General features: G+C 44.5%; 1 protein-coding gene across 2 annotated transcripts in view; it reads right to left on the bottom strand.

The window, feature by feature from the left end:
- The window catches only part of PTPN3 (protein tyrosine phosphatase non-receptor type 3), a 98,533-nt gene extending 84,663 nt beyond the window's left edge, over window positions 1-13,870 (bottom strand). The window contains exon 1 of one of the 2 annotated variants that reach the window (XM_081885827.1): window positions 13,690-13,870. In XM_081885827.1, coding sequence (XP_081741953.1) covers window positions 13,690-13,738 — 49 coding nt within the window. In that variant the 5' untranslated portion in view covers window positions 13,739-13,870. The remainder of the gene's footprint in view (window positions 1-13,689) is intronic. The other variant, XM_081885826.1, reaches the window with a different exon arrangement.
- Window positions 13,871-15,694: the final 1,824 nt, after the last annotated feature.

The following is a 15,694-nucleotide window of genomic DNA, read 5'->3' as shown; positions in this document are numbered from 1 at the left end:
AATACTAAGAATTTATCTAAAATGTATAATTTGCTGCTGAAATGGAACACACAGGATGAAATGGTGAAATCAGCTATGATTAAATGGGCACAGGACATCGGTCATGATATTATGTTTGTTGACTGGGAACAGTTATGGACCACCGGTATTAAATTTACGGCATGTAGTGCCTTGAAAGAGAACATAATGAAAATGATCTATAGGTGGTACATGACCCCAGTCAAGCTTGCAAAGATCTACCATTTGCCCAATAATAAATGTTGGAAATGTAATGAGACTGAAGGTACATTTTATCATCTTTGGTGGACCTGCCCAAAGATTAAGGCCTACTGGGAAATGATCTATAATGAAATTAAGAAAGTCCTTAAGTGGACATTTGCAAAGAAACCGGAGGCTTTTCTCTTGGGCATGGTCGGCCAATTGGTACCAAAGAGGGATAAGACATTTTTTATGTATGCAACCACAGCAGCAAGAATCTTGTTGGCAAAGTATTGGAAGATGCAAGAATTACCTACTCTGGAAGAATGGCAGACGAAGGTGACGGAATATATGGGATTGGCAGAGATGACTGGCAGAATCCGTGACCAGAGGAAAGAGACAGTGGAAGAGGACTGGAGAAAATTTAAAACATATCTTAAAAACTATTGTAAAATTGTGGACTGATAAGATGTCAAGGGGTGAGAAACAAAGAATTACAGCTGTAAATGTTAAATCTTAAGTAAGTTTAAAAGAGACTTGATTAAAAATTGACTGAAGGGTTGCTTGAAAAAATGGCAAAATAAGGATGTGGTGAAAGGAAGGTATGGGGAAGTCAAATTTTTGTTGTATGTTTTTGATGTATGTGTTTTGTTTTGTATTGTCTTTTGTATGTGTAAAAAACCAATAAAAATCATTTTAAAAAAAAAAGGAAATCACACCCTAAAGGTACACATGGATCCCTTTTGCAACCTTCCACACCCTTTTATAACCACCACCACTCATGCCAGGATATGAAAAATCCTACTGGAACTGTAGATGCCCTTTCCTTCCTTTGTTAGTGAAGCCGTTCCTTGAAAGACCAAGCCTTTAAGGATAATCCCAACTAGGTTTGGTTAGGAAGAATCAAAGAGGTTAACTGTGCCTGCATTTCTCCATCACTGCCTTTCTCCTGGATGTTCCTAGGTAATAAACCAGGGGCGCCGACTTATAAAAAATATTGGGGGGGCCCATACCGACTTATAAAAAATATTGGGGGGGCCCAAGACCTCCAAACCGCTGCTGCTGGGGGAACGAAAGGGGCGAGCCCCGGGCTGCCCCGACCTTAAGTGAACCTGTGAGGGCCCGCCCTTTGCGGCAGCCGATTGGCTGCCGCCGTGGGCGGTGAATATTAATGATGTATCATTTTTGTGCTTCATGCTGTGGCCACAGACATGTGATCTGATGGTGAATTTGGGGTGACCCAATGCAAAGATCCTGAGGATCCCTGTGGATCCATGCTTAGTAACCACGTTTTTGCACCATTGCAGCCCCAGGCAACAGTGGGTGTGTGATTTTGGGGGGGCAGGCTGTAGCCATGGACATGCTATGTGATCTGATGGTGAATTTGGGGTGACCCAATGCAAAGATCCTGAGGATCCATGTGGATCCATGCTTTTTAACCACATTTTTGCACCACTGCAGCCCCAGGCAACAGTGGGTGCGTGATTTTGGGGGGGCAGGCTGTAGCCATGGACATGCTATGTGATCTGTTGGTGAATTTGGGGTGACCCAATGCAAAGATCCTGAGGATCCATGTGGATCCATGCTTTTAAACCACATTTTAAGTGGGGAGGGAAGGAAAAACACAGAAGGGACAAGGAGCACGAGAGGGGTGTGCAGAGAAGCAGCTGGCTAAGAATGCAGGGGAGGGGTATAACGGCAGGGAGGAAAGGAAGGCAAAAGTTTTCCCTCACCTACCCACCCAAGCCAGCCAGCTCTCTCTCTCTCTCTCTCTCTCTCTCTCTCTCTCTCTCTCTCTCTCTCTCTCTCTCTCCCTCCTGCCTGCTTGCCTGGAGGGGAGGGGCTTTCCCTGCTCTTTGTTCCGTTTGAGCAAACACAGCAAGGAAACAGAAGAGGGTTGGCAGTAAGACCCTGAGGCAGAATGCAGGAAAGCAGCCGCTTCCTCTTTTTGAGGGAAAAATACGGTAATAATTTTCTTAAATTATTGGGGGGGCAGAGCCCCCCCAAACGAATTTTTGAGGGGGCTCGGGCCCCCTCAGGCCCCATGGAGTCGGCGCCTAAATAAACTGCTATGGCTATGATGTCCTAGCCATCACAAATCATAGTGAACAACACCCTGTGAGCCCAGTGCACTGGTGCAAAAATTGGTCTCCTGGTTCATAGTAGAGTAGACCCCCTGAAGAAGACTCCCTACCTACCCACTTGGAAGAAGCAACATTCACCCTTCACACTCTAATTCTGTTTCCTTCCTGGCCACTCTAATTCTCCAAGACTTTGGATTTGTTGCCTACAAACAAGGTGCTATTTATACTTTCTCACCTTTTCACTAATCTTATATGTCTTCCTATCTTCTAATATGCTCCTATCTCTTTATTTGAGTCATTAGTCACCCCCTCGCTTCTGCCTTCTCATATCACACCTGTGCTGCTCCAACTTGCTTGCTCTTCCCCATCTCTCTCCCCTCTAAAGATATAACCGAATAATAGTTAATTCAATCTGAGTGCTGCACGCTCTGTTTTTGTTTTTAAAAAACACAAAACCCTGCATATACAAGTGCTCTGAACTCTGTCTTGTCTTGTTGCTCATTCCCTTTTCTGGAAATACCAGTTTTGTGCATGCTGACTCTAGGTTAAAAATTCCCTCATGTGTTCCATCGGTGTATGCATGTATATTATATATATATATATATATATATATATATATATATACACACACACACACACACACACACACATACATGTATATACATATTATATACATACACACACACACAAGGCTATATGGTAACAGATGTAAGCAGTAAATAGTAGCCACCAGCCAACATGGCTGTAGTTTTGTCTGTGAAAGTAAACAAAAAGCGGGGGCCACCAGGTGGCGCGTTGGAAGATGGCCGACAATAACATCTCTCTGACCCATACGAGGTAATTAAGGGGCTGCTATGGGAAGTATGCAGTCTTCCTACCCCCCCCAGGAGATGGGGGGCACTGCCTTGCCAGCGGTGTTCACAATGCACCCCCTGATCTGAGAGATGGGGGTGCTGAACACTTGGCACGAGCCCTCGGTGAAGTCAGATCTTCCTGACGCCGATTCCAATTAGCGCGTGCTGCTTGCTTCAGCTCGGAATTATAATTGGAAACATATGAATGGAAAATGAAGCTGAAGCACATACATCAAGTAATGTTCGAGAGATAAGACTGCTGATTAATGGATCTCTGTGACGGATGGATAAGTAAATCTTCTGATGAATCACCACTAGGAGACTGTATGTTTGGAACGAAGGGGGGGTGGGGGAAAAAACTTTTTTTCTTTGCACGATGTGATATTAATAACCCTTCACCCCAGATAGAAATAAGATCGTTGCGTTTTTATTAATCACAAGCAGGAATTTAAGAACTGTGTGGGATGGATTATAACAGGAGAGAGGATTGGTGGACGGTGAGAAAGAGGAAAATTTTTATGACGCAGTTAAAAAATGGCGTCTCGCCAAGACAGGCTTGCTGGAGAAAGAACAGGGGGAGGAGAATCAGGATCGTTCGAAAGAGAAGGAATGTCGGAACACAAGCTTGACCTGACAGAGCCCCCTGATTCATTTGATTTATTTGGCAAGCCTGAGAAAAGTAAAGGACAGACCGAAGATTAATTTTGTTTATGGAAGCGTTGAACAGAGGCTGTCCCTGAGCATTATGATCTTTGAAGAGTACAAAACCCACACAGAGATGCCTGTTTTCAATCTGCTTGTGAAAATCATCAGAGATCGCAAAGAAAGGAATATATGATAACAACAAGAAGCGAAAGAAAGTAATAAAGGACTATCCGGATCGAACTGGATAGAACTGTCTAATTAAAGCAGTAATATAAGTGATGCTGGGACTTGTCCGGAGTTTTGGACTCGCGCGGAGCTTGATGTATGGGTACCCCAACAAAATTTAAAATTTGGCTGTATAATTTGGAACTAATGTGATTTGGACAATGTGATGTGATTGGTCTGTTAATAAAAATTATTTTTTAAAAAAGTACACAAAAAGCTATGGTTCAGTTAAAGGCGAAAGATTTATATGATCTGAAGAGAAACCAGAGTTAGATCAAAAAGTAACTGATTGGTTATAGTATCATCAACCTAACAAAACTTTAAAAATGGATAAAAGGAATGATTTCTCACATCAAATCTCGCAGTTTGAAAGAGACCTACTAGAAAATACCATTAAAGTATTTCCCCACATGTACAAATTGTTATAAGAATGGGAGAAAGAAGAAGAACAGGTAAAATCTGTGATGATACACTGGGCAAGAGATTTAGGATATAACTTGCTATGCAAAGAACTGTGAGAATGCAAAAAAATGTAAATTATTTATTTGCTGCCTCCTCCCAAATGCGGGGGGTGGACCTTATGGGCCTAATTTGGCCCAAGCACACACCTGCTTCATATCTGATTTCATATGTCTGAGCTCCCAACTGTTCCTTTGCAAGCGGGACTCACTGATGCCATCTGCAGAGGGGAAATGTACATTTGCAGGTGTGGTTTGAATCTAAACAGGACTTTATAGCACAACCAAGATGAAAGAAAATGCTTTTAAATAGTTACTATCTCAAGCAAAACACACAGTGGTACCTCGGGTTAAGAACTTAATTCATTCTTAACCTGAAACTGTTCTTAACCTGAAGCACCACTTTAGCTAATGGGGCCTCCCGCTGCTGCCGTGCCACTGGAGCACGATTTCTGTTCTCATCCTGAAGCAAAGTTCTTAACCCGAGGTACTATTTCTGGGTTAGCGGAGTCTGTAACCTGAAGCGTCTGTAACCCGAGGTACCACTGTAGTAGAAAATGATTATTTTAACACAGGCTTTTAAACCCATTTGAACCATTTTGGATTCATAGAATCATAAACTGTAGAGTTGGAAGGGACCCTGAGGGTCATCCAGTCCATCCCGCTGCAATGCAGGAATCTCCACTAAAGCATCCATGATAGATGGCCATCCAACCTCCAAGGAAGGAGCGTCCACAGCCTCTGAAGGGAGTCGGTTCCATTGTCAAAGGGCTCTTACTCACAGTCCAAAAGTTCTTCCTGATGTTTAGTCAGAATCTCCTTTCTTGTAACTTGAAGCCATTGGTTCCGGTTCTGCCCTCTAGAGCAGGAGAAAACAAGGTTGCTCTGTCTTCCGTGTGACAGCCCTTGAGATATTTGAATTCATCAGCTCAGTCATATTTGTCAACAAGAGCTTATTCCCATTCAGAGACCAAAATGTCATACTTCAAGATATGCATGTGCATTTCATCAAAGTGATATGAATAAATATGAATAAAATGTGTTGCTAATAAAAAGAAGCAATAAAATTATTAGTCTGAAAGAGCCATTTGACTATCTGTGACTGTAATACAGCACATTGATTTCAAGAATATTTCTCTATAGCAAAAAGATTCTACAGTAAAATATGTAGAAAATGTTGCTATCACAACGAGGCTTATGCCCAGTGTTTCTAAATCCTGTCCAGACCCTACAGTATTGAAGGAACAAACCTATGTGTGCCTTGGCTTAATGTTAATTGCAAAATGCATTTAACAGATCGGCAGCCAGAACAGCCCATTGGAGGACTCAACTGGTGGCCTGGCTGAAATTCCAGTTTGCTCTTGGGATGGGCTGGGAGGTTAAAATAATAGCAGGATCCTAACAATGTGTACTCAGAAGGAAGTCCTATTGAATTCAATGGGGCTTACTTCAAGGTAAGTGTGGATTGGATTACAGCCTAAATCATTCTCTGATAGATTGTAGATGGTTGTAGAATTATATCTGACTGCAGGAAGTCTGGGGTCAGATCAAATGAGGGTTAAGGGACCTTCTTAAAATTCAGGCATGCCAATCAACAGTTGTTGTTAGGAGAATTACAGGTAAGTGAGCCAAAATGGCTTTAAAAAAACCCAAACAGCTGGAGACACCAGCTGGAGGTGGGTGCATATGAGTAAATAATAGAATTGGGGGGTTTTTTGGAATAGGCAGACCAAGAACGAGAGTGAGTGCTAGTTTTGAGACCTGGAAAACAATGTGAAGGCTCTGGCCTGTCTCTGATGCAGGACAGTGGATTTGCTCAAGCAGCTTTCCTCTGCGCTTGCTCAACTTGCATATTTGCAAATTTTTAAAAATGTCACTCCATCAGGCTGCAGCCAAAGGAGAGAAAGAAAGTTGGTTCTGCTGAGATACCAGATGCTTCAGCTCTCTCTCTTCCTCAGCAGCAGTCATCTCATCAGAAGCTCACCTGACGGTCACTCATCTTTTAGGTGCCAGGGTGGTGATGGATCTGGAAACCAAATCCTCTGAGGATTGAAAGAGCTGGGTGTGCTTAGTCTGAAAAGACAGGTGTGCATTCTTCTTCTTCTGAAGGGCTGTCAGGATGAAGATAGAGCCAACTTGCTCTCTGTTGCTCCAGAGGGCAGGACTTTAACTAGAGGGTGAAAACTTCAAAGAAGCAAACTCTAGCTAAACATTAGAATAAACCTTCAAAGGTATCAAATAAATGGTTTGGGGAGGTGGTGGGCTCTATGTTTAAGCAGAAGCTAATTCCATTACAGTGCATGCATTTATTTCTAAATTCATACAGATGCTGAAAAAGCATTTTAAGACCACATGGATGAGAAAACAAGACTTAACAGCATTGGATCTGACCCAAGTCCACCTAGTCCAGCATTTTGCCCAGGAGTGTGCTGCCATCCCTGTCTACTCCTCTGGCATATCTTCACAGCAGGGCTGGCCCACCCTGAGGCTAACTAGGACAGCTGCCTCAGGTGGCAGAATCCCACAGGGTTGCTGTGCAGCACATGCCCTGCTCCCCCTGCTGCTGGCGCTGGAGAAGTGGCAGTGGCTTCCAGTGAGATCTTGCAAGAGTGCCATGAGATCTCGTTGGACGCCGCAGCAGCATGACCCCAGTGGGCGAGGCTTTGGTGGGCGAGCAGTGGCACCGTCCCATTTTGCTTCAGGCAGTGAAACAGAATATTATAAGAATTTTAAGGTCTTATATATATATATAATAGTTGTTCATAAATGTACCAAGCAAACACATACAAATATGTAAACCACATGTCTGAAACCCACAGAAAAGTCCTGAAGCCATTTTCTCTCCCAAAATGACCTCAAATATTTCTCTGCAAGGTCGAAGGAAAATGGGAAATCTCCCCATTGTCTCTTTCACAAATTCTGTCTTAAGGGCACATTTAAGATATGAATAGGATGTGAGCCTGTGACCTGTGACCTGGATTCAGGAATTGAGTAGTTATCATAACAAGAGTGGCCAGGATGCCCAGGTAATCTAACCAAGTAACCTAGCAGACAGGAGAAAAAACAGCTCACTCTGATTTCTGTTGTAGTCTGCCCCTTCTCTGATTTCTTAAAGGGGTGGTCTTGGGCTACACCCCTTCTGTGATGTAGGTATGATGTATCTAGGGGGTGGTCTTGGAATCCAGAGCGAGCAATTTAAAATAAGGGCTTGTGCACACGGCTCGGGGTCCCTCCCCCCCTCCCGTGTGTGGGGGGAGCACCCTGTTGCAACAGCTTTAATAAAGATCAGGCTTACTAGCTGCTTTGCTTCTCAATATTCTCTGGTTGGTCTCTGTTATTTTGTCCTACCGACAGAGAACCTACAAAAGGACTCTATATGGGCTCTTGGATACCCCATAAGGGAAAAGGAGCAGTTTTTTTTCCTTATAACAAGAACATGCTGCCCTGCTTCACAGCCATGAGGGCTCTGCCACCTGAAGGTTCTGCTGGCATATGAGGGGAATTGCTCTGGCATCTATATCATGCAGGGGCAATAACTCAAGCTCAAGCTCCACCAGCCTCTAGATCCTAGAGCCCCTCATCCAGAAGACCTGAAGTATGGGAGTGTGTCCTAATTTTCCCCTAATTGAGATCACTGGGGCTGAAGTTACAGGCTTAATTTTGCAACCTTCACTGCTACAGACAAGCTCAGGGTAATCCATCTGCTGCCTCTCTTGCTCATGGCAATGATTAGCCCACAGAAAGTTGCTTTGCTTTCAATATTAGTGCAGGCAAAGGGATGAGTCACTGCCTAGGAAAGAACAGTCCTAGGCGTCACATCAGCCTATAAAGCCTCTAGTCCTCCTTATGTGGCTGTAAAAAAGACAGTGAGGCAGGTTTACTAGAAATAGAACCTATTAATATTGGAAGCACATTCATTTCCCCCATAATATTTCTTGCTGGCTTCCTTGTGCTCAAACAAGGCTTCAGAAATGGCCCAGTTAATGGATTTTATCAACTACTAAACATTTAGGCAATAAATGAAAGGATTTCAATGTTGCTTAATCAAAGTGCTACTGCAACCTATATGCAGAATAAAGCAAGCAGTGAAAATGCAATTTAATAGACAATATTTAATAAAGGCCTTTTGTTTATGCATAATAGTTCCTGTGCCTCTAGCATCACAGTCAATTTAAAATGACAATAAATAGACCAGGCTAAAGGGCCCAAAGGTGGAGTTGTACCTGCTGAGACGGCTTCTGCCCTCCGTGATCCAAATGAGTGACTCACTCCCTCTGAATGCTGCTCACCCAGAGGTGCCAAGATCAATATCTGAAGTGACTGAATATGGCTCTACTGAACTTGGCAGGAGCTGATACACTCCTTTTTTCCTGCAAACTCCACAAGCACGTAAATGTCATTATCCAAAAATTATCTGTTGCTGGCCTCCAGTCTGATCTTAGTGTCAAGCATTCACCTGCTGCAGCACCTATGGCAGGTGCATGAGTCTTTGTGTTGGTGAAATGCCACACAGAGAGAGGGAGGGAACTGGAGGCTGCAGGTTTCTGTGCATACTATCACTCTTCCAGAATAATGAGGTTGTGACAGGAAGAATTGAAACAACAAAGTTATTAATGAATTCAAATCCCAGATATGTGTTTGTGAGCAAGGCAGGGGCTGGGTAGAATATAAGATCTGCACAAGCTGTAACCACAGGCACCCTTGACAAGATTTAGTCTCCTGCATGCTATCTCAAGACATGCTTATCTCCTAAGGAAGGCTGTTGTGCAAACAGTGAGCAGGAGGGAGGTGCGAAAAGGAAGACCAGAAGACCCTGTTTTGCAGCCTTGCTGTTGTGAAGTGGGAAATTCTTTCTCTTGCCATGTGTATCTCTTCTATCTAGAAGCAGAAGTGTCTCAGCGGTTGGAGCGTATTGCAGTGTTGTAATAAATGTAGACTGCTGTGATGGGACAGTAGACTGTGCCCAAGGTGTGGAGGGATAGGGAGTCAAGTGCTGTTGCAGAACACACAGAGGTGTATGCGCCAGCCCGGCATCTCTTCTCTTAGCCAGCTGCCCTCAAGTGCTCTGCTCCAGTGACAGCATTGGAGTGAGTGGCAGGCTTCTCCCAGGCATCTGGCTGGCCATGAGGAGAACAGGTTGTCAGGCTCGATGGGCTACTGGCCTGATGCAGCAAGCTCTTCTTAGGCACAGCTCTCAGTTCAATGAGCTTTTATACATAGAAGGAGAGAGGAGGACTCCTTCTTTGGAGGTCTTTAAGCAGAGGCTTGACAACCATGTGTCAGGAGTGCTCTGATGGTGTTTCCTGCTTGGCAGGGGGTTGGACTCGATGGCCCTTGTGGTCTCTTCCAACTCTATGATTCTATGATTCTATGATTCTATGACACTGTCTTCTTGTTCTTTGACTTAGGCAGCAAAATGTATTAGACTGGGCTGACTGTACCAGTTCAGGAGGTGGGCTAAGGAATCCATTCCTAACTTCTTCCCCACATTTAGATAAAGCCAAACCAACCAACAAACAACAAAACACTTCCCACTCCTACCTGGAAATAAGAGCAGCTTAGGACAATATGGAGAGGGATGCAGGTGGCACTGTGGGTAAAACCTCAGTGCCTAGGACTTGCCGATCGTATGGTCGGCGGTTCGAATCCCCACGGCGGGGTGAGTTCCCGTCTTTCGGTCCCAGCTCCTGCCCACCTAGCAGTTCGAAAGCACCCCTAAGTGCAAGTAGATAAATAGGTACCGCTTTCTAGCGGGAAGGTAAACAGCGTTTCTGTGTGCTGCGCTGGTGCTGGCTCGCCAGAGCAGCTTCGTCACGCTGGCCACGTGACCCAGAAGTGTCTCCGGACAGCGCTGGCCCCCGGCCTCTTAAGCGAGATGGGTGCACAACCCTAGAGTCAGACACGACTGGCCCGAACGGGCAGGGGTACCTTTACCTTTAGGACAATATGAAGAAACAGGTGGGGATCTTTTTTTCAGCCTGGGACTACATTCCCTTTTTGGCAACCTTTAGGGGTGAAGCAATGACTATAATTTTTACCTTTATACAATTGGCCGGTCTCTGTGCACACTCACAGTCCTCTCTATACTCCATTCAGGCAAGCAAAGGAATGACGAGAAATAAGGACGCAGAACATCCAGGCAAAAACTCTGGGGATGTGCTGGAGGGCCAGGGAGGTGTGTGGCCTGGGGAGAGTTGAGGGGCCAGGTGTCTGGGCCCCTGGACCTGGGAGTTCTCCAGCCTGGCTTAGGGCATCATCTGGTTCAAGTTCAACCCGATACTTGGTCTGTTGGTTTTCTAGTTGCAGGGAGGTTTTGTTTATGTTTGGTGTTTGAATAGAAGAAACTCACAGCTCACAGTCACAGAAAAATGACTAATCTGGGAAATTTATGTACAGAGGTGAAAGCGGAGCAATGCTTCCCAGGCTCTTTTGACCTTTGTGTTGGTTGAGATTGTCACCTGGAGAGGCTATGTGTGGGTGTGCTCTTCACTGCAAGGTGTGCAAACATGCAATGCTAAGGCACAACTTGCAACCTTGATACACGTGTTGTGGTTGTGTAAATACTCTAGAAAATTCTGGGAAATTATCTATACATAACCTACATTTCCTAAAAGACCTGAGGCCTTCCTACTAGGGATAATAAGAAATGATTTACTAAAGAAGGCTCTCAACCTATATTTATATGTGACTGCTGCTGCTAGAGTTGTCTACGCAAAAAAATGGAAAGAAAAAGAGTAACCTATGAAAGATAACTGGCAGAATAAATTGATAGAATGTACAGAATTAGCATCTATGACTGTGAAAATAAGAAATAAAAATGAGACACAGTTTAAAAAAGAGTGAAAGTGCTTGGGAGAATATTTTAGAGGGTATAATATTCAATCAAATCTCCATATAATCTCAAATAAAGAAAGACTTGAGACCAAAATGTGTGGAAGATCGGGATATGCAGCTGTTCAGGGTTTGCATAGAATGCCCCGGAGAGGTGGACTGGGAAGTACAGTACTTAGGAAATGGATAACTGATGGACAATGTATGATGCATGTACAGCAGTTGTAAAAATGCACAAATAAATAGGTGCAACTTGCTAAGCATTTCAGGAAACGCACCTCTTAAGGCGGGGCAGGGGAACTGTGGTCTTCCAGATGTTGTTGGACTCCAGTGCTCACCATCGCTGACCTCTGGCCATGCTGGCTGAGGCTGATCAGAGTTGAACAACATCTGGAGGAACATAGCTCCATCCCTGCCTTAAGGAGCCTCCACCCTCTGAATTGGTGAGGCATCTGTGCAAGGCTTTATCGTGATGACCAGGACTTCATGTAGCTTAAAAAGAAGAAGTTTGGACAAATTCATGGAGGGCAGAAAAAACCCAGCAGCTAGTAGCCATGAGACACCTTAGGAGAGCCTCCGTGCCCAGAGGCAGCAGGTGCTTCTAAACAGCAGCTGCTGGGGACAAGAAGGTGCCTGTGAGCACCCACTGCCTCTGCCTGGCTCTTGTTGGGGACACTTCTCTGCTCTGATCCTGCCAGGCAAACGTCATGCTCTGTCTTTTCAGTCACTGCTGTGTATGCCTGTGATACAACAGCACAGAAGTTCATTTCAGCTCCTATTTCATTTACATACTAATAATTTTCTGCTTTTATTGTCTCTGTCATTGTCAATGCTGAAGAAGTGGAACAGAAATTGAAACAAAATGAAATATGGCAGTTTCTACTGCATTAACTGGTATGTTATTTTAAATTCTAGATTATTACACAGCTAAGCATATTTACTGTTCTCATCATATGATCGAAAGTGGAATGTTGCCTCTTCCAGGAATGGGGTTCTCATGCAATCCCACAAGTGGAAGGGCCTTTCCTCTTCTGTGAGGAAGAAGAGGCCAGTCAGGGTTTTCTTACACACTTGGGTATGCAATGTGTAGCCGAGCTTTTAGACAAGCCAGCCTTGCTGCCTGTGGCTGATGAGAATTGTATTTGGCCACCGAGACCATATTACACCGGTCCTGAAAGACCTACATTGGCTCCCAATACGTTTCCATGCACAATTCAAAGTGTTGGTGCTGACCTTGAAAGCCCTAAATGTACTGGTGGAGGAAGAGGAGTGTGCGGAGAGTGCACCACCCCTGGCAGTGCAATCCCAGTGGGGTGCCATCGTATCTGGGGGCCCCACCCCCACCTGCTCTCCGCTCCCCGGTGCCAGAGAATGAAGCTCCGCCACTGCCTAAATGGCCTTGGCCCAGTATACCTGAAGGAGCATCTCCACCCCCATCGTTCTGCCTGGACACTGAGACACTGGACAGGGGCAGTTCCTTCCCTGCGAGAAGTGAGGTTACAGGGAACCAGGCAGAGGGCCTTCCCAGTGGTGGTGTCTGCCCTGTCAAATGCCCTCCCATCAGATGTCAAGGAAATAAACAACTATCTGACTTTTAGAAGGCATCTGAAGGCAACCCTGTTTAGGGAAGCTTTTAATATTTGATAGATTATTGTATTTTAATATTTTGCTGTAAGCCGCTCAGAGTGTCTGGGGAAATAATAATGTGGGATAATGATGATGATGATGATGTAGTACAAGGAATTTGGAGAGCACCAGGTTGGGGAAGGGTGCCTTAGACTCATGCGTAAAAAGGCCTACTATTGATGCTCTCTCTGGAAGCTCAGGGCCAATACATAGATTGCAAGGTGTTTTAAGTACACATCTTAAAATGTAACAAAAAGTGTGTTTACAAACATATGAAAAGGACAGATCAAAGAGTTCAGGATGCAGGTCACAATCAAGTATTTAACTTAGCAGAAAGGTAGGCTGTAAATATTTAAAGTATATAATAAAATAACGTGTGGAAAGGTTTTCTGTAACTTCTCACTCTCTCTCTCTCTCTCTCTCACACACACACACACTGCTCTGAATCTCAGCTATTACTGAAAAAAGAACCTACTTCTGTAGCAAACAACCTAGTGTATCAAAAGGCACTTCCAAACATCTTTCCCCTCCATTTCAATGTGCCAGAAACTCATTTTCCTTATCTGCCCCTGCTCCAGCAACTGGGTTTTTTTATAACAACTTTTCCCCATGATTCGCATCAGTGCCTTTCACCTTTTCATTTCAAATGCAATAATCCCATTAGATGCCCAGAAGCTTGTAATTAATGCTGACTTCCCGGCTTCCCACTTCCTGGACTTCCCCATCTTCTGAATGAGGCTGTTGCCCTCCTGGCTTTTATAAACTTACGTTTCTCTTGAGTCGAGGCACATTCTGGCCACAGATCTTGTTCCACCATTGTTTCCCCTGCTGCGTGTTCCTGTTCTCCCTTCCAAGATGGTCAGTTTTGTACATGGAAGAACCCAGAGTCTCACGAAGCACGAATCTGCCTTGTCCTAGTTACAATAGCGACAAGTTCATATTGTTTCTGCTCCAGACAAACCTGTTAAACAGGCCCAGGAGCTCTTGCGCTTCATGTGTCAGAAGAGGCTTTAATTGATTCATGGCCACTGCATCCGCCCTTCGCACAGCCCTGGGAAGACGGGGGCAGATAAGGCCTCCCTCAGCATTGCCTTCTTTTAGAGGCTTTTTCCCTGGTGGGATTTCTGGACCTTTATCAACTTCACCGCAGGCAGAAATGGAGGGGGCAAAGCTTTCCTCACCGCAGCAGATCCAGAAGGAAGAGTCTATGTGATGCAATGGGTAGAAGCGTGGTTCTCAAACTTTTTTCTCTGGGCCACACTTTTTTTTGGGGGGGGGGTGTTGCTTGCACCACACAGAACGTTTTATTGATAACAAATACATTGGAAAACAAAAGGAAAGAACTCATAGCAGTGCTTGGTTTATAACATAACAGAACTACTTTAAAATATGATCACAGGACAAACCAGAAAGTATAAAACAATGCAGCTCAGCATCATCAATAAATTCTTCAGTTATTTTGCCCATTTTTTTCTGTTGAGTAGTCAATTCAGCCACTTGGTAAGATATAATCTGCATCTTATCTGAGATTTCTACACATTTTTTGAAATATGATTATTGGCATTTCCGCTGTACCAACAGCCTTTTAAAATACTGAACATTCTTGTTTGCCAGATGTCCATGTTTTGACAACAGGTGTTTTCTCATATTGTTTTGGGGCCATATTGGAATTAGAAAGGTTCTCACCGCAGATCAAGCCCATAGGCTGAGGAACATTTTCATTTCCAGTCCATGTGAAACTGAGACACATATAGCTATCCACATATAAACAAACTTTCTCTTTTTGGAGGTTTGCTTGGACCTGCTATTGGTGTTGAATTAAATGAGTCTTCTCCCGCACTCTGAACAGTGATTCTTGATCACAGCTACGATTGTCCTCAATATCCCTTGCTGCCCTAGGTCTCATTTTGAAAATATATCTATCCATATTCTGCAAATAAAAAAAATATATTTTGATACTATACTGTACTGCACTAGGTAAAGGTAAAGGACCCCTGGACAGTTAAATCCAGTCAGACCACTATGAGGTTGTGGCTCTCATCTCGCTTCAGGCCAAGGAAGCAGGCGTTTGTCCACAGACAGCTTTCTGGATCATGTGGCCAGCAGGATTAAACCACTTCTGTTGCAACAGGACACCATGACAGAAGCCACAATTCACAAAAACACCGTTTACCTTCCCACCGCAGTGGTACCTATTTATCTACTTGCACTTTGACATGCTTTCGAACTGCTAGGTTGGCAGGAGCTGGGACCGAACGACGGGAGCAACAGGAGCTCACCCTGTCATGAGAATTCAAACCGCTGACCTTCTGATCAGCAAGCCCCAGGCTCAGTGGTTTAGACCAAAGCGCCACCTGCTCCCCTTATACAATATGATACTACACTGAAATGTTTAATTGTTTCTTTGATTGTCCTTGAATCTTCCTGCCCCACTTGCCATCCTCTCCTGCCCTGCAGTGTGGACCATCACTACCTTAGAGAAAAAGTGGGTTGGAGGGTAGGGCTAGGAGTGGGCAGACACAGCCTCAAATCCTCATTCATTCATGAAGCCCACTCAGGTCTTGGAGCCAGTTATATTCTCTCTCTCCCCCCCCCTCTCTCAGCCTTCTTTACTTCACAGGGATGTTAGGTGGGGAAAAGAGACCCCTGTATGCCACCAGGAGTTCCTTGAAATAAGAGTGGTGTAAATAATAGTAACAGCAGTACGGAGAATTGAGGTATGGACTGCAGTGGAGGGGAGTGTCTTCCGCTGCGCACACTAAGCCTCCCACAA

Source organism: Podarcis melisellensis (genome assembly GCF_964234715.1).
Source record: "Podarcis melisellensis genome assembly, chromosome: 13".
NCBI classification, from domain to species: domain Eukaryota; kingdom Metazoa; phylum Chordata; class Lepidosauria; order Squamata; family Lacertidae; genus Podarcis; species Podarcis melisellensis.
Note: the sequence above shows the minus strand (reverse complement) of the source record. Positions and strands in the feature narration are given on the sequence as shown.